At 34.1% G+C, this 20,520-nt stretch overlaps 1 protein-coding gene across 2 annotated transcripts in view; it reads right to left on the bottom strand.

Annotated features, from left to right (window-relative positions):
* DYNC2H1 (dynein cytoplasmic 2 heavy chain 1) overlaps positions 1-20,520 on the bottom strand; it is a 330,688-nt gene that overhangs the window by 12,771 nt on the left and 297,397 nt on the right. For both annotated transcript variants that reach the window (XM_057490362.1, XM_057490363.1), the window contains 2 exons: positions 5,139-5,248; positions 4,133-4,214 (listed from right to left, as the gene is read on the bottom strand). In XM_057490362.1, the coding sequence (XP_057346345.1) occupies positions 4,133-4,214; positions 5,139-5,248 (192 nt within the window). The remainder of the gene's footprint in view (positions 1-4,132; positions 4,215-5,138; positions 5,249-20,520) is intronic.

Below are 20,520 nucleotides of genomic sequence, written 5' to 3'. Positions count from 1 at the left end.
TCATTTGTCTTACGTATTTAATAAAAGAAAATATTTTAAATGATTGAAAAAAACCTTGAGGACTAGAGGATATTTAAGTTTTCTTTATGTAATTACCTTCTCTGTCTTGAGTTACTGTCTAGTTATGGTAGCTACCAGCCACATGTGGCTATTGAACACTTCAAATATTGCTAGTATGAATTGAGATATGCTGTATATATAAAATATATGCTTGATTTCAAGGACTTTGTATAAGGAAAAGGAAAGTAAAACACAGCATTTATAATTTTAAAATATTTATATGTTAAAGAAATAATATTTTATAAACATTAGGTTAAATAAAATATATTATTACAATTAATTTCATCTTTTTTTTTTATGTAACACTAGAAAAGATAAAAATACATCGGTGGCTTGATGGAGGTTGAGGAAAGAAAAGCATGCTATGTAATACTTACTGTATTCCAAACAGAAGTATGGATAAGTTTCTCAGCTTTCAAAAGCTGAGGAAGGACTAGAACAGCTAATGGAATTTAGCACATCGTCACAGCACACCAATTATTTTCAATACATAATCCCAGCCCCCTGATTTCTTTCAATACAGTGTCAATTAAAGTCAAAGGTTCATAGAAGAGGGACTTCCAAAACAGGAAGTCGAAGCTAATTCTTAGTCTCCTGCTATATTGGGGGAGCATGACAGGATAGCATTAAATTGGCAAAGCTATTAAACATTAGTCAACTAAGAATTTAAAAATCCTTTCATACAACAGGACATTCAAACCTTTTGTAATACAAGGATAGCGAACATTTGAAGCCTTTGATTGCTACAGTCATTTAAATTTTTAAGAAAAACCATTTTTGTTGAACTGGTTTTATACATATTAGTTTGCACATATCAAATCATTTTAGAGATCTGTATTTAGAAAAAAGGATATTACTAAGCATTCTTATAGTTCTCCCATGTCTTTAAAAACAATATCTACTTGATAATAATGTGACTATATAAGCAGAATCACAGAGTGTTCAGTTTTAAAAATGAAGACAATCAGGACCATATGACAAACTGAGTAGTTTGAGGGTTTTTTTTTTTTAAGGGGTAGTTTTCCACTGCTGGTTGATAAAGTACAATTGGCTGCTCACAGTCATTTGGGGAGGTTGTATCTAAAGTTCATAACTCCCAATTTTGATGAGCACTTTCCCTTATGAAACCTCAAACATCTACACGTCTAATTGCTTCATTCTTTCAACTTCTATTTCTTGATAGGCTCTATGAGGAAGGAAATTGAAATATGAATAGTATAATAGTCACTTGGTACACGGGCGGACTGTAGCTTGGCATGAACCAGCCAGTCTACTGGCAAACATAAGTGGCTATACCACTCTACCAGGTCCCTGAGGAGCAGCAGCTTTCAGGTATTGTAGGCGATTGTGCATTTTTAATAAGCGCTACAATGCATTTAAGAAGCCTGATTTACCAAGGGAAGACTTCTTGTTTTGCTTTTGTATGTGGCTGCATCAGCAGTAAAGGAGGGTGTTGGGTGCTCCTCAGATGTTCCTGGGCAATGGTCTTATAGTCTTGGGCAAGATCTAACATGCAAGCTGAACAGGAGCTTGAATTACGCATTTTCCAGTACCACATTCCACTACTGCTGTTTAACAAATAATAAATCAATAAAGGCAGTGAGGAAATTTTAGAGGACCACATTCAGGGTCTAAAAAATCAATATACATACATGTTTGAGGTATTGATTGGTTTGGGGAAGCCCAGCCTTGCCTGAATATTTCACTGGTTTAATTCAGTGTAGGATGGATTGGAAAAATTCAAAACCAATTGAATTCTAGAGTGACAGTATAATTTAAATATAATTCAAATCCAAAGTGCTCCTATTGAAATGTTGCAATTATTGACAAAATATAATAAAAAGGAACCTAAACATATTATTTAACTTACTGACTTTGTCAAGTGCAAACAGTGAGGAGCTTACAAAGACTTCTTGTCTGATAAATATGTCTTGAAACTGCAGGTAAGAAAGTTTGAAAATGTGCCATTACATGAATTAGTGAAGAGAGGAAAAAGTCTGTTAAATGACCTTAAATCTCATGTGTAGGGATGACTTTTTATTTATAGTTGTTAAGTATATGAAATAATTATATTAAACTTATAATGTTCCTAAATACATTTACCAGCAAATATTTCAGTGTTCAACAATAAAATCTTTTATGAATGCTAAATAAAAAATGAAAGAATTCTGCTTTACTAGATAAAAGTAGTGAACTTTATATTAAAATACACTTTCTTTTCTAAGAAATTAATATTACCTAGTAAAACCAAATCCAAATCGAAGTAAGAGAAATAAAACATGCACATGCATGTAGGTTTTCAGAGGTCCTTAGAATAAACAGGCAAGGTAGTTATTATTTAAATCTACTGATAAGTAAAATAACAATGGCTCAGACTGCTCCATTAATTGCTTTAAAAAGGTGCATAGCTCTTTTTTGAAGAACTAAGATTAGAATCTGGTTTTATTAACTGTCAGCCTTATTTCCCCATCTACAAAACATAATATTTAAGCTTGGGAATTTCTAGTTGTAGGTAGTTTTATTACAATTTTGTAAGAACAGGAGCAATATAGTTCTAGAAATATTAACATACTTTGACATAGAGTAAAACTTGTTTCTCTTGCTTTTTATACTATTATCTAAATAATGGTGTTACATACTATATGTTTGGCTCACTGCTGCCAGAGACTCACAACCAGGTGAACTGCAGGGCTCCTGGATGACACATCTTACCACGTGTTCCCTTCCTCTCCTTAACAACTGGGCAACAGTGTATGAGCACCAGGAATAGCTAAAATAGTTCTCTTTATGGGCTGGAGGATAAGGTTAAAATAAAATGCAAAGGAAAGAAAGAACTTTTCTAATTCCCCCAGCTTGGAGAGAGAATTTTGTAGCAATCTATAGAGCTAAAAGAAAAAGATCTAGCTTATTAATGATCAAATTTCTAGCACACTATACCAGTATAGCTGATGCTAATAACACACCTACTGTAGTGCCTTCCCTATTGCAGGCCCTCAACTCAACAATTCAGCAAGGATTTGAGTGTTTATTATGTACCAGCTACTGTTTGAGGTATCTGAGATACAACAAAACTGGAAACAAAAATGGCTGCTCTCACAGGACTTAAGTTCCAGTGGAGTAACACAACAAACATAACAAATTATATAGAATGTTAGAAAGCAGTAGTGATATGAAAAAGAAATTGTTGAACTGGGAACTACAACTATGTAAAAAGAACTGAAAAGTTAGTTGCCTAAGGTTAAAATTAAAGATCTGTTGTGTTTATTTAAAAAATAGGATTATATGGGATACACTATCATAGATACTAGGGATCTGAAGATGAATAACATGCAGTCTTTATCTTCAATTACACTATAGTCTCGTAAGACAGACCAATATGGATGTATGGAGATAATAATACTGCGACATGTAACATGTTATATTAGCAGTGGAAAAAATGTTAAGAGGGAAATTCTATGTGCAGGGATGGGAAAGAATGGTAGAGAATGCTACTAATACCGAAGAAGGCTGGAGTTGTTGGAGGAAGGATTTCCAGCACATCCTTTTAATGAGCTTTGTTACTAACATTTGAATGATTACCTATTATTATCTCATTGTAAAAGTAATCTATTTTTAACAGGAAAGCTAGCTAGGAAAATACATACTGCAAGAGATGGATTGATTTTAACAGTGAATTAATTAACAAATGTTAAACTCCCTGAGGACAAAATTTAGCTTATTTTTTATATAGTATATTTTATACATACTTTATTGCATACTATTTATTGAATTTAATTTTAGAACAGATATCCTAACAAAACTTCATGACTTGTATCATTTTATTTTACCAAAAGTTACATTTTCAAATATGTTGTGTCCCTGAGATTCTTATTTTTACAGTAGAAGAGGTTGTATTTTGTACAAGTTGTTTCATGCTAAATCTTAACCTACTTTTTCATATAGGTAATAGAGTCTGTGCTGATCTTATACTATAAAGATAGGTAATTTTGAGGTTTTAGTTGCAGAATCTCTCTATCATAGTTGGTAATCATAATCTGTAGACTCAAATATACATCTAGAATTAGTCTAATACCTTGACTTGCAGTTTTGCTTCTCTCAGTTGACCTTTCCATGAAGCTGCAAACTTAAAGCTGTCCATAGAGCAGCCCATGGCCCTGTAAAAGTAAAGCATCAAATGTCAGAAACACTTTTCCTCAGAAATTAAAATATAAAAAGTTAACAGAAGATATATTCCTATTTAGTTATAATAGAAATATTTACAATGTGGAAGAGATCAGATCTCAAACTGTATACAATATTTTAGACTTCATACTATGTTTTTAACTGATTAAAACTTTAGACTTTAAGTCTCCTCTTCAGAGGCTGTGCAAGTTCCTTGAGGGAATGTCTTTTTTTTTTAGTTTTACATCTTCCATTTTTAACATCACCCTCAAATGCAGGCACATGTTAGGGGTTCAATAAATGTTTATTAGCCAAACTGAAATACTGATATTTGTAATATGATTCTGAGACATACAAATTGAAATTTCCCCAAATTACTAACAACTAAATTTTGTTCAGTATATTTTTGGAAGTATCTCTTTTTTTACATTAACTTATTAAAAATTATAGTCTATATATGATATTTTCTCACCAAAAAGTCTAGTCAGTACTGTCCACCAGAATTTTCTGCAAAGATAAATGTTTTCATGCAGTCCAAAGTGGTAGCCACTGGCCACATGTGACAGTTAAGCACTTCAATGTGGCTAGGGTGACTAAGAAATTATATTTTTATTTTTAACTTTAATTCATTTAAATTTAAATAGCTCCCTTTGACTTCTACCTGCTATACTAGACACACCAGGTCTAGATAAATAATTAAAAATTCAGAAATTTCACCTTGTTCAATTTTAATAAAAAGCATAATTAAAAGCAATACCTTTTAAACTATAATTTAACTGTATAATTAAAAATCAAGTACTGGAAATTACCTGGATTCAGCAATAAATTTATTTCTTGATAATCAAGGCAATGTATCAAAATAAAGCAAAGTAAAAGTATCTTAAGGGCAAATAAGTAACTTATTTCATTTTAATTACCTTGCACTTTCCTGGCGAAGAGCATTGAGAAATGTGTCTGGGTGGAAGAGTTCTGATAGGTCAAGTGTATCAGAGAGAAGAGCTTGTTTTTCAGCTCTTTCTACCCAGCTCTAGAAGGGGGAAAATACACACACACACACACACAGACCACATTTAAACACTTTGTAAATTTGAAAGACAAATCTATTAAAGGACTAATATGCAGAATTCACTTTCAATGAGAAGGTTATGCAGTTTCCTAATGTTTTGAAATGGAATTGGAGGAAAAGTTTTCCACTTTACATTGTGAAGTCTGCTATAGTTTTTTTGATATATCCATCCATCACCAAAAACCTCCCTTGTATAACCTTTTGCTGGTAAAAAATCTACTCAGAATAAAAAGTAAAACATGAAAATCAATCTATTATGCAGGATTTCAGTTTGGGTTGGCACTTTTCCTAGTGATTATCCACCTCTCAAAGTGCACTTAAGAGATACTACTGAGCATCTTGGTCTAATTCAAGAGTTCTCAAGGACCCCAAGTCCTGGCAATGTATAATGCTCACCCCAAGCGGTGCAGTTACCGTCAACATAGAACAAGGCTATGGAACCACTGGCTATATTCTCCATGCTGCACTTCTATTCCTGTGACCAACTTACATATGAGTGATATTTTACTACAACCCTGAAATTATTAATATCCCCATTTTACAAATGAGGAAATGGAGACACAGTGAGCTAAAGGATTCTAATCGAGATTGCATAGTTAGTAAATGTTGGAGCCAGGAAATAAAAAAACTCAAGCAGTCTTAAGTTATTTGTTTCTCTGTAATATTTCTTGCAGGTGCTAACATGCATTAGGAGATAGATAACTTACTGGTGATTTCTGAATCAGTCTATTTTTCATCTGGTATACAGAGATGATACCACAGTAATGTTAGATATTAAAAACTTGCAGAATTCTCGCACAGTAATTCTTTTTGTATGATTTATAAGCAGTCTAGGAAAAAATTGTGTTTATTTATTACTGTAAAAAGGCTGTGTTTCATGTACTGTAATACCCTGTTATCTACTCAAGCATTTACATCTATCAGCCAGGTGTAGACTAGGAAAAATTAAAATCTCCAAAGCTACTGTGTTTACCTTAACATCTTAATGCATTTGACTAGTACTCCTACCCTGTAGCAAAAATGTTTCTAAATCCTTCCTATGAATTGATAATATGCTGATTTTAACAGTAGAAAAGTGCTGATGGACAGTGACTATAATGGGGTATGTTGTGGAGACTTGATAATAGGGGGGAATGTAGTAAGCACAATGTTACTTATGTAAAACCTGAGCATAAGATTGTATATCAGTGATACCTTAATTAAAAAAAAAGTAGAAAAGACTTAGAGATCTCTTTAATAAGTATAATTACTTATTCTTTGATATTATCCTTGATAATATTTCATAAAGTATCTATTTTCAAAGTTTAAATTGTGCAATGTTTATTTTGTTTATTCCCTATCAAATATTTTTATTATCTGACTCCTATTTCCATTAGCTAAGCATAGTCAATAAATTATGCTTGCATGACCATTTTCCTTATAAATAATATTTCACATATTAATATTTCAAATGATACTATTATTTCAATAAATATTTAAAATTAATTTTGAATTCAAAAACATTAAAAGACTTGTTGCCAGGAATGGATGTGCACATGCTCAAATTAATTAAAAATTAGAGCATGGTTGATAGTCATCAGTTTTATTTAAAGTTTGAAGTAATTAGTCAAGGAAGAACAGCTTTTTTAGTAAAAGTGTTTTATTAGTCTACAGGGAATTAGTCATTAATAACCTAATGATAGGCTACAATAAAGATATATTTGATAAGATATATATACAAAGGGCTCCAGTCGTGGGCAGCCCATGAAGAGGAGGGCTGTGGCTTTCTATCCTAAGACTGAGACAATATAGATGGAGGATGGAGAGGGGAAGAGCAGCTAACGGGCTGAGTTGCAGGCAGTATGACTCCCAGGAGCCCTCCCCTATCATTGTCTGGACTGACAGCTGGGCCGTGTATCGGGGCTTGACCCTGTGGCTACCGACATGGTACCATGCCAATTGGATGGTTGGTCACCGACCCCTTTGGGCAAGAGTTGTGGCAAGACCTATGGGCCTCTGGTCAGACTAGAGACTAGACTGTTAGCGTATATCATGTGACTGGCCATTTGCCTTTGGATCCCCAGGGAATGATGAAGCAGACACATTGGCCCAGGTGTGCTGGCTAGAAGGAAAGCCTGCCTCTGATGTGGCCCAATGGTTACATCAGCATTTGTTGCATGAGGGGCTAAAGAAAATGTGGACCGTAGGACATCGGTGGGGGTTGCCATTGACCTTTGAGGAAGTCAGCAGAGCCCAGAAGGAGTGCCTTGTGTGCCCTAAGAGGGATTTACACCAATTCTCACAGCAACATGGGACAATAGTAAGGGGGCCGATACTCCTTGTCAGGTGGCAGATAAACTATATTGGGCCTTTGCCCATATCAGAAGGATATCGGTATGCCATGACTTGCATGGACACAGCTACTGGACTGTTGGTTGCTTTTCCTGCACATTGTGCAGATCATGGGACCACTCTCTTGCATGCATCCTACCTGGTGTCATTAAACATACATCTTATTGTCCTTAAGGTTATTTTCTTCTGCAGTCCCTGTGGCCTGGACACGCCCTCTGGCTGCAGCTGCCACGTGATGATTGCTCTGAACTTCCTACCTGTTCAGTTACTGCCTGCCTGTGGAATTGGTATGCCTTGGACTTAATCTGCATAGGACTTTTCTACCAAGCTGAATCCTCTGGCTTGTGGATTATCATGATTTTATTGCTATTGCTATTGTATATTATTAGTCTGGTTACAATGCTCCAGTTTTCTCACACAGAGGCCACTGCAGAACATGGGGAATGTGTAGACTGTGAGGTGAGATTTCTGGAGGGGTGGGCTATGGGTAAAACTGCAGTATTGCCAGAATCTTTCACCTCGCCTCAGTGCATCTCCATATCAATAGGTGTTTCCAAGAGGTGGAGAGCAGTAGTCCATCTCCATCTCAGTAGGTGATTACAAGGGGGAGTGAGGGCATATCTGCACCAGAAAAACTGGGTGGAGCTCTCTTCTGCAGCCGGGTCAAGAGAGACATGGGATGACTGCTTGTAAGAAATAAATGGGTTTCCTTGGAGTTACATGTATACACTGCAGAATCTACCCATTAATGTTCTGCTATTTTCATTGACTTTAATTTTTCTTAGCATTTTCCAAATTCTGATGTGCTGTGTTTTGATTTTTATTCAGTTAAATGAATTTCCTATTTTCTCTTTTATATCTTCATTGACTCATAAGTTATTCAAAAGGATATATGTCATTTCCAAATATTTGAAGATTTTCTAAAAATCTTTGTGTAATCATTTCTAACAATTCTATCATAGAGCATATTTTGTGTATTTCATATCTTTTTATATTATTTGAGAGTAGTTCGAACTGTGATCTATCTCAGTAAATGTTCTGTATGCACTAGAAAGGATGTATATTCTGCTTTGTTTATTAAGCAAGTTAATTGTGTTCAAGTCTTCTATATCCTTACTGATTTTCTGTCCAGTTATTAAATTACTTAGGTATTTAGAAATATCTAACTTTGTGGATTTATTTCTCCTTACAGTTCTATGATTTTTGCTGAATGTATTTTTTTAACCCTGTTACTAGATGTGGAAAAGTTTAATATTGCTGTTTTTTGATTACTTGATTCCTTTATCATTACAAAATAACTTTCATTTCCCTTGTTATATTTTTTGCTATGAAACCTCTTTTGTCTGAGATTAATATACATACACAAGCTTTCTTTTCACTACTGTTATCATGATAGATCTTTTTCCACATTTTATTTTTAACCTATTTTTATCTTTGTATGTAAAGTATAATGCTCTTATAGCCATCATAATTGGTTTTTTTTTTTAACTAATCTGATGATTTTTGCCTTTTAGTTGGTGACTTTGAAAACACATATCAATTTATAAAACTGCTACTTGAGGATTTACTTTTTTATTTGGATGAAAAAATGAGTTTATGAGTTGCCATATCTTATAGAAGAAAATTGTATGTCATAAGGCTAAGCAAATAGAATTCAATGAGTAAAATTATGGCTTCACTTTGTTTTTAAATGCAAGTTAGAAAAAATTTTTTAAATTAAAGGGCAAAGAATAGAAAATTGATTTTTTTTTACCCAAATCATGCTGTGGGAAAAATGGACATTCCAGTGCTCTGGGCAGAGGCAAAGATGGAGGAGGATTATGGACCTGCAGACTATTGGATGCAGATGGGATTCTAGTGTTCGACCTAAACCAGGAGAATAAAGCCTATTAACCCTTTTATTCCAAGAAGTTCCATTGTCATTTCTCAGTCTCACTGAATCGATAGTGAAGTCTGGGGCTGAAACCCTCAGGCAAAACATTCTTTAAATGGATCAGTTTAGGAAAAAGCCTGGGTAAAACAATTCTCTTTCAATAATGAAATAGCATTGTTGGGCCTCCATAGTTAAAGCAAATATACTTAAAACATGCATTAAAAATAATGAAGTTTGAAGATGACATTTTGAATACATAAAGGTGACTAGAATGTAACCCTTAGTTATTGCCCTTCCACACCAACTCCCTGAAGTCCAGTCTCAGTGAAGCATGATCCCCTTTGTGGGTAAAACTGCAATATTTCCAGAATCTCTCACCTGGCCTTGGTGCATCTCCATATTAATAGGTGTTTACAAGGGGTTCACCCTCTCCATATCAATAGGTGATTACATGGGGGAGGAGGGCATATCTGGACCAGAGAGGTTGGGTGGGGCTCTCTTCCTCTGCAGCTGGGTTGAGAGAGATGTGGGATGACTGTTTGTAAGAAATAAACAGGTTTCTCCCACTTTATTTCTCTCTTCGACTGATTTCGGTTTAAAGGTATTTTGTCCCAGGATTTTTCCCCTGGAGTTACACCATCTCACTCACAATAAAAGCCAATGTCCTTACAAGGCCTTCAATGTCTACTTCTGTCCCATTTCCAACCTCCTTTCCCCGGTCATAGCCTTCTAACTTTTGACTTCTCTGACCACCTTTCCTTGTTTACTTTCCTCAGTCACACTGGCCTCCTTTCCTTAAAAACAAAACAAAATCTCTCCTGCTGCTTCTGTTGTTCCCTCTGCCTGAAATTCTCCTCTAGCGGCAACTCCCTTACTTTCTCTAGGTCTCTGTTCAAATACCACAACATCAAAGACGTCTTCCCTAATTCTACCATTTTAACATACTGAATTTTTTATGTACATATTTTAGCTTTATATCTAGAGTTCTATATGTTATTAGGAGGAATTAAGAAAACTAGAATCTATGGTTCAGATAAGTCAACAGCTGTGTTTTTGTTTTTTCATGGCATTGGTTAAACTTTTCTTAAAAAGTAAGGACTTCATTGTGTTGTCTTTTTGAGGGGTTTTCAAAGTAAACCTTCTAAGAAACCTAAATCTTCATTTCCTCATTTTCCTGTTTTCAGGCAACTTAGCTCAACCAAACAACTTTGGAAGAAGTAAGTGTTGGGTTTCTAGTAGCTCTGTTCTTTAAATACATGCTCCAGCCACCCTGGTGCCCTTTTTCCTTAAGTAAGAAAAGCACTTGCTGGTTCCCTTTGCCTAGACTTGTTTTTCCCTCAGGTATGTACCTATTTCATTCATTAAACAGACCTCCTAAGGAGGCTTTACCTGATCATCATACTAAAGTGTCATGCTCTCCAGTTCACTTTCTAGTTCTTTAATCTACATCAATTGTTTTTATAGCATCCTGATGTTTATTAGAAATAAAATTTAGTTCTGCTTCAATATTTGGCTAAGATCTATTATTTACCTTTCTGGTAGACCCAACAAATAAATGCCTACTTTAAAATTATCCTGACATTCCAGAGATGAGTAATACCAGTATTTGTATAAGAATAGATATTACCCTATCTAATTAAGTGTAACAATGTTACTAATACCAACAAAGAATGACATTTAGATTTATCTAAATAATATTATATAATATATAACAAATAATGCATATTATTATATTATATAATTTAATATAATTATGTATTATAATTGTTTATATATTATATAATTATGTAAATTATACAAAAATCATTATATATTGTAGATGGGCATCTTATATGCCACTTGGAATGAAAATAATCTTTTATATGGTCTATATATTGAAATTTTCTTTGTCTAAAACTATAAGTATGTATTTATTATTGCAATAGTAAACCTTTTTAAATGATTATGAAAACTGCTTATTTTATATAAAAAATTAAGAACTCTGGAATTCAATAAATAAACAGGTTGATAATAAAATATTGAGAGACTGCAATAGCTAGGTAAGTATAAGGAATAATGTTGGAAGCATTTTAGTCAAGAAATATGAATAAAAATTTAACTAATACAAAGTATAATATACATATTTGGCTGTATTGAAATCCATCTTTATAAAATTGCCTGACATCCTTGCATTTGCAACATTAAATAAAATAACATTTAAGAACAAAATTTAATTGTAGCTATTTGGTTCTATTTAACCATGAGTCTTTCAAGGGAAAATCCTACATGGAACTGCTTCCTATCTTGTGTAGTTGAAATAACATGGAAAATCAACTTTATCATCTCAAAATTTCTCAGGAGAAAAAAAACACTAATATCATTTCCAAAAATATCCAATAACAAATCACCTTCAATTCAGACACAAAAACAAAAGAAAATGTGGAAAAGAAAAGGAAAAGAAAAACTAGATACTTCAAATATTTATTTTTTCACTTATAAAATTTTAAAACAATATACACTAAAAAAAAATTTAGGAACAGTTTTATTATTGAGGTTTTAAATCGATGGAGGTTTAAAAAAACTTGACAAAATCATGGAAGTAGATTACCAGTCATTTTCAGGACAAGAAATAAAAGGAATTTTGAAATTTGCTTAAGCTGTGGATCTTATATTCAAAGTTCTTCTTAGGAAACAGATTACTGAAAAATCTATTCCTAAATTATTTTTATGACATACAAACAAGTTAGCATTATTGGTAATATCATTAAATAGTCCACTTCAATACTGTGTGCAATAGACAACTACTATATATAAAGCCCCATATTCTTTAAAGTATGACAGCATAAATCATAATGAAACCATTCACTACTTTCCTTGCTTTGTGAAGAGCTCTTCAGTTGCAAGTGGCTAACAACACAGTGAATGTGATAGAAGGTACACAGTAGAATGGAAAATCAGCAAGTAAAATGTCATGCAGTTATCATTGACAATGGAACAAATGTGGTGAAGGCTAATGAGTGATTTAGGAATCAAAAGCACACAGTGCTTTTTGTTCACAACATTTCATTGTGTTTTCAGAAATAACAGTATTTGAAAGGACAGACTTACAATAGCAGAAAAATTATCAACTGCTTTTACTGTTCTTTAGCAAAAGATAAAAACTACATAAGACATTTTGCAATTGTCTTGTTATATAGTAATAAACCATGTTCAAACAAGATGCAATAGAAGCCCTAAAAGGGTAAAAAACAAGAAATCCTTGAAACACTATTTTAAAAATAATGGTACCAACATAGTGGATATTATAATAATCACTGGTTACTTGCAAAGAAAGTAATTTGTTTGTTAGAACCTGCTGATTGATTCTTCAAGAAATCAAACTTATTGGAAGAGTTTAAATATTCTCTGCATGTTTTCTGTTGAAAGGTCCTCTTATGCTACTCCAGAAAGCTGCTGAAATTGGCATGCATGTGATGAAAGCTGAGATTCACATAAAAATTCAGGGAAGATTTTGTTATCTTGAAAACCAATTTTGTTGCTATACTGTCACATTTTTAGAACCAAGATTTATCTTCTGCAAGCAGTACAAATAGCATGGTTTATAGGACTGCTTCCATAAAACTACAGATCATCATAGACCACAGACAACTCTTGAGTATTCCAAATGTGCAAGACAGTTGACCATACGCAAAATTTATCAGCTAACAGTGTTGAGATATTACTGTCCCTGCACAAAATTGGACTTCTAGAATTTTATAATACTACTGCCAGAGTAATACCTATATTTTACTGGATAAAATTTCAGATATATACCCCAAATTCATTCTATGATGGTAATAATCCTGTTTAAAGTATTCTTGTATATTAATCACAAATTTTATGATTTTGGTCAAGATACATTACTCTTGCAATTCTAATATTAATATATTTATTTATCTATTTCTTCACTAAATGTAGAGATTACTGTTAGAAGGAATGTCATGTTTTCCTCACCACTGTGCATTTCCAGCACTTAGACCAGTACCTGGTACATAATAGAAGCTCAATAAATATTCACTAAGTAAATTAATCCATATATATATGAATAAAAAACATTCATAAGGTAGCGCTTCTAGCTGAATATAGTATATAAAAGCAGGGATGCTGGAGGTGTTAAACAATACACAGACTGCTTTCTCAATTTTGTTTACATAAGTCTTAGTATGAATAATTTTACTAAGTACTTACTATGTGTAAAATACAGTGAGAGTTACTAAAATGAGTTAGGAAAATAAAGAATTTCCTTTTCCCAAAAAGCAGAGTACTATAGAACCTTCCAAAGCAGAGTAAGACACCGCAGACAATGAATGAAAAATTACAGTGTAATTTTAGTAGGATTACTTTTAATATTTGGTATCTTAAGAGAAAATAAAACAACTCTTTAAATGTTAGATTGTAGAGTATAAAGTTAAACTATAATTTTTATTGGGTAAATTAAGATAGAAGCTAAACTGCTGAAAAAACATATCATGGATACTACAGAATACATCTCAGGAGGTTAAATCAGGATGACTGGGACACATGAAAGAGATTTAACATGCGTGGGTCACTTATCCTGCATGCTTGGATAGAGCAGTAGACAGATGAAAATCTCTGCCCTTATGAATCTTCCACTTTAGTAGAGGACTCCAAAGAAAATTAAGTAAGTAAAATATATAGAATATTAGATGGAGATATATGCTATAGAGAAAAATAAACAAGGGATAGAAGATAAAAAGGGACAGAGTTGCAGTTTGAATAGCATGGTCAAGGAAGAAGGCCTCACTCTGGGTGATATACGAGCAAAGACCTGAAGGAGATAGAGCAACTTCCTTTTTAGGTATCTAGGAGACAGCATTTCAGACAATAAGAATGAAGTTTCTAAGAGGAATATGCTAGGTTTGTTCACTAAATAGTAAGGATTCCAGGATGGCCAGAACAGAGTCAATGAGGGGGCAAATAATAGGAGAAGAAATCAGAGAGGTAATGGACCTGGATCCTAACTTGTAGGCTGTTATACGAATTCTGTTACTCTGGATGAGAATGAGAAGTCACGGGGTATTCCAGGAGAGGAGTGATATAATCTCACTTATACTTAAACAGAAACATTAGACTTCTGGGTTGAGAACCAACCAGAAAGGAGATAAGGCTAGTTAGGTAGTATTAGTTAGTTACCAGAAGGGTAGAACTAGTATTAGAAGTGGTACCAGTTAGTTGAATTAATGACTTCAATCAAGGTAGATCAAGGTAGTAGCAGTGAAAGTGGTAAGAGGTATCTTTGAATATATTTTAAACATAGATGCAAGATAATTTTTCTGGTAGAATGGGTTCAAAGTATGAGGAGGAGCTAACAAGGCTTTTGGCCTATGCCACAAGAATGGTCATTTACTTTGATGGGAATGACTGTGGGTAGCACAAGTTTTCTGATAAAGGGTAGGAATTCAGCTTGGAATACCTATGTTTGAGAGGTTTATTAAACACCCAAGTGAAATGATTGAGTATGCAGTAGAGTGAGGGGAGAAGTCTGAGGTAGAGCGATCTATACATGTGAGAGAAATCAAAGTTTGGATGGGATTCAAAGTCATAAGACCAGCTGAGGTCACTACACTCAGAATACAGGTAGAACAGTCAGAGAACTGTATTCTTGGTAATCCAATATTAGAGATGAGGGAGAAAAAAAAGCTGGCAAAGTAGATGGATTAGAAGAAAACAGAAGAAGATGGTGACCTACAAGCCACTTCATGGGAAAAAAAAAAGTTTTGATGGGGAGAGAATAACCATCTTTTAAAAATCTTGCTGATAGGTTATGGTATGCTCAAAAACTCTGGCACGCCATCATAGAAATGCCACTTTGGTGTGGGTTCTCCCATTTGCCACATAATTTTTGTAACTATTAATTTTTGAATTTGGGGTTTTATTTTCCCATTTTTAAAGACAGAAATAATATATTTACATCATGTTATAAATATTACTGCATATCTTGTAAAGCACATATATGCCTGTAATTCAATATGTGCTCATATTCTTATAAGTGCTCATTTGTCATTATGTCCTTCATTGGATCATTTAAAACGTTTGCATATATGTTTGAAGTGGTGCACTGAAAGTAATGAAAGTGATCTGAAGCTCAAATTTAGGTAACATAATTTACAGCCAGGGGAATGAAAAAAAGCTATTTAGATGAACCCAAAAAGGGCACAGTGAGACACATGTCTACATCTAGAAATGCCAGTCTTTCTCCTTAGAGATTCGTCAGGGTTAAAGAGGAAGAAAGTAGAAGGTGGAGGCTCACAGATTTTTTCCAGTGAAGAATCAGTCTTCTTGCAGTGGGCAACAGAAATGAAATCTAAAAAGCTAAAGCAGCAATCTGTATGGCTAAGGTAACAACAAGCAGCTCAGCAAAACTGTTTGCACATTAATTTGAATTTAAAAAAGTAGCATCTAGAAAGAATCTTAGGAAAACTTCAGAGTGAGATGTAGGGCTGACATTTATACAAGGGAAAAATCTGCTTCCCAGCATTGTGAAGTGGGAGGGGTTGGCAGGAACAAAATAGAGCATTAGCATCTGCTGGTAGAAGGGGTACTGGGCAGTCTAATATACAGTGTTCAACTTAGACCTAGTTCAGACTTCATTCAGAACACTGCAGGAGGACCAATTAATGAACAGTGGAAACAGAAGATAGCAACCAAGTGATTCTAGGTTGCCGTACTAGATTGTACTATTTACTTCTATAATTCTGTACTTCATCATTTTGATTGTTGTTGCATATTTAGTTGTCTTTATTTCCTGATAAATTCTAAGAATAGTTTATATATCATGCTTTTATTAATAACAATAACAACATTCTATTTATTGCTTAGGTCTTCCCAGACTTCAAGGTTGATATAAACAAGATTCCAGTAGGAAGGGTGGCAGAATTTGGCAGTATATGTGAATTTGACCTAACTCAGCCATTGGCTTGAGTTAGGCCAAAAAAATTAAGTGCAGTTCAAGAAATTACTATAAGTTTTTAAATAGAAGACAGGAATCCAAGCAGAAGCTCAGTCCTAAAAAATGAGTATGAAAGCTTACAACTGACAAATGGCACTCAGTGTTTGGTTAGCAGTAGAGTCCTGTGGAGACATTCAGAAGTCCATTAAAGATGTGTAGAATACTTGCTCTGCTTAGCATACTCAAGCCTAACTGGGTACTGAAGATAAAGGTCTATATATTCTAGCTTAGACAGAATCATCTCATGAGCTAGGTGGGAAAAAGAACTGTAGGTGTAGAGAAAGGGATATAACTGTGAGAAGTTGAGAACATGAAAGACAGAAAAACAAAGGCAAATGTTGGCACTGTAAGATTTATGAATTGGGCAGAGAACATGCTGGAATTTTAAATGATCAACAGAGAAGAATCAGAATATACTGGTGAGACATGCAGCACAGGCTATACTGCAGGCCAAGGGGAATATAGAGCAGAAACCAGAAACCAAAGAAGCTCTCACTCAGAAGGTTATTTATTAAGAAAAGGCAGAAAAATTTGAAGCAGGAGAAGAATCCTAGGGTCCCAATAGGAAATAATTCAGTCCATTCAACTGTCCATTAATTTATCCCTCAGACAGTAATGCTAGGTATTGGACATACAGTGTAAATTTTTTTTTAATGTCTCTGTTCTAAAGGATCTTATAGAGTAGTGATCAGAGAATGAATGCCAGGCTGCCTGCAACTCTCTTTGGCTGAGATGCCCTGGGTGCCTACAGGTTCTCTGGCTGTCTCTAAATTACCAACATTCAGAGGAGAGTCTTAAACCTTATGCCACCCAATAGACTAAGATTCTCTCCATATTGAAAAATGATCCTTCTAAAACATCATCTTATTTCCCTCCTTAATATCCCTTAAAATCAAATACAGTCCTTAACAAAGTGTCATGACTGGGCCCTTCCAGACCTGTACCCTGGCCTCTACCCCTCCAACTTGTCTGTGCTCCGCTTTTAGTTACTTGAAGGCACAGTGCTTACTTTTGACTCTGGCCTTCCTCTTGCCTGGCACATGCTTCCTTCTCCCCCTCACCTGGTCTATTCCTACTATGTTCTTAGCTTCAGCATCACTTCCTTATGCCCCTGCAGGCTGGGCACTCCTTCTATCTGATCTCTTAGTACTATACTGCCTTTATTGCTCTGACTGTTTATTCAGTTCTCTATCTTTTCTGATAAATTGTTAAGGACAGTTCCTTGGAACATAATGTATAGTCTACTTTCTTTACCTTCTACATTCAGTAACCTCAGCACAGTGTTTGGCACCAAGACAGAATTTTTAATTGCTAAATTAAATACATATAAGAAATGTAAACTCTACGAGGCAGGAACTATATCAATTTACTAACCATTGTATCTCCAGCACTCTACTCAGAGCATAGCATATTACAGTATTTGTGAGTGAATAATTAAATAAGTAAATGCCACCCTTGACTGTAGTCAGTCTCACTGTATTTGCACAAGATCCCTGTAATGAATTCACAGGCACTATATATAACACTCTCAGGAGCTTGTTGTATTTCCCTATATGTTATGGCCCAAAATGCAGGGCTCTGGGAACTTAAACTATGGCTGGAAATGAGCTCAAGCTGCTGTGCACCTGTTTGGATTCAGTCTCATCATGACACTTTTATAAGCAACTAAAAGCTACCAAATTCACAGATCTTTGCAAATAATACTTCCAATTCTTCCTGTCCTCATGTTTTCATCCCTTTTTTTCCCCACCCAGGTAAGTACATTGTTCTAACCTTCACAAGCTGCACTGAGTAGAAGTATGTATCTGTGAAACAGAAAAGGCCCATATGAAAACAAAGGACCTAGCAGACCCTTGAGTAGGTGAAAAGTGAATCCCAAAGATTAAAGGTGGATTACAACAGAAAATAATAAAATTAAGTCAGGGAAAAAAAAACAATTAAAAAATAAAAACATATCCCTAAGTGGTGGTAGAAGTCACAAATATTGCATATTCCCTGGTTGGAAGGATAGGTAATAAACTGTGGTCAAACCTTACAGCTATTTTGAGGGTCAGGAGGATATTTTATCATTATAATTAAGGTTAAATGCTTACAAAAGCTTTTAAGAAACTTACACAGTGGAAAAGTTTTATTTCATCAACCAGTATTCTGTATACTTAGTATGAATAATCATGCCAGAAAAATTATAATAATTAAAATCATTTTACATGATACTGATTTTAATATCAAGAATGTATTTATCACTAGATGCACATAACATAATTGTTAAGTGTACTCGCACATAGAGTGTAATATAGGCTACCATTTGCAACAAAAACAAAAACGCAAACAAAAAAATCTTCCTGCACTTCAAAAAATAATCTAAAGCAAACAATACTGACAAATATATAAAGTGATAAATTATCACAGCCATGCAATTTTAACATACGAAGAACTCAAGAGCATTTCTGTATTTTTCTAAGGTCACTGATGGTTATTTGTCTAAATTATGCCAACAAATTGGACAAGCTAGCAGATATAAAGTGCTAGAAACATAATTTTCTAAGACTGAACAAATAGAAACAGAATTGAACAGACCAATTACTAGTAATGAAATTGAACCAATAATCATAAAACTAACAAATAAAAGTTCAGAACCAGATAGATGCCTTCACAGGTGAGTTCTGCCAAACATTTAAAGAAGAGATAATACCTATCCTCCTAAACTAGTCCAAGAAACTGAAGGGGAAGGAATACTTCCAAATTCATTCTATGAAGATAGCATTACTCTTTAACCAAAATGAGACAAGGACACTACAAAAAAAAAATTACAGGCTAATACTTCTGATGAACATAGAAGCAAAAATCTTCAACCAAAAATACTAGCAAACCAAATTCAAATATACATTTCAAAGATTATTCACCACAACTAAGTGGTATTTATTCCAGGGAAACAAAGATGGTTCAACAGCTGCAACTCAATCAGTGTGATACACCACATTAACAAGGAAAGATAAAAAACACATGATCATAATAACAGATGTTGAGAGAGCTTTTGGCAAAATTCAACATCTGTTTATGATTAAAAATCTCAAAGTGGATATAGAGGGAACATATCCCATATTACAGTCCATATATGACAGATCCACAACTAAAATCATACCGATTGGTGAAAACTAAAAGTTTTCCTTTAAGACCAGGAACAAGACAAGGATGGCCACTATCACCACCTTTATCCAACATAGTATTTGAAGTCCTACCCACCAGAATCAGACAGAAAAAGAAAGAAAAGGCACCCAGATTGGTAAGAAAGAAGTAAAACTATCACTATTTGCAGTGACATGACACCACATATAGAAAACCCTAAAGATTCCACCAAATAACTATTTGAACTAATAAATGAATTCAGTAAAGCTGAAGTATATTAAATCAATATACAGAAATCTGCTGCTTTTCAATATACAAAGAACAAAGCAGAAAAAGAAATTAAGAAAACAATCCCATTTACAATTGCATTGAAGGATAAAATACCTAAGAATAAATTAAATCAAGGAGGTGGAAGACCTATACTCTTAAAATTTGAGACACTGATGGAAGAAATTGAAGATGACATAAATAAATGGGAAGATATTCTATCTCATGGATAGAAAGAATGATATTTTTTAAATGGCCTTACTACTTCAAGCAATCTACAGATTCAATGTAATCCCTATCAAAATACCAATGTCATTTTTCACAGAACTAGGGAAAACAATCCTAAAATTTGTATGGAACCACAAAAGACCCTGAACAGGCAAAGCAATCTTGAGAAAGAACAACAAAGCTGGAGGCATCATGCAACCTGATTTCAAACTATACTATAAGGCTATGGTAATCAAACAGTATGTTACTGGCACAAGAACAGCTACATAGACCAATGCAACCAAATAGAGAGCACAGATAAGCTTGCATTTATATGGCAATTAATTTATAACAAAAGAGGCAAGAATATACAATAGAGAAAAGACAGTCTCTTCCATAAATGGTATTGGGAAAACTGGACAGCTACATGCAAAAGAATGC

This window comes from Manis pentadactyla, chromosome 13 (assembly GCF_030020395.1).
Source record: "Manis pentadactyla isolate mManPen7 chromosome 13, mManPen7.hap1, whole genome shotgun sequence".
In the NCBI taxonomy this organism is placed as follows: domain Eukaryota; kingdom Metazoa; phylum Chordata; class Mammalia; order Pholidota; family Manidae; genus Manis; species Manis pentadactyla.
Note: the sequence above shows the minus strand (reverse complement) of the source record. Positions and strands in the feature narration are given on the sequence as shown.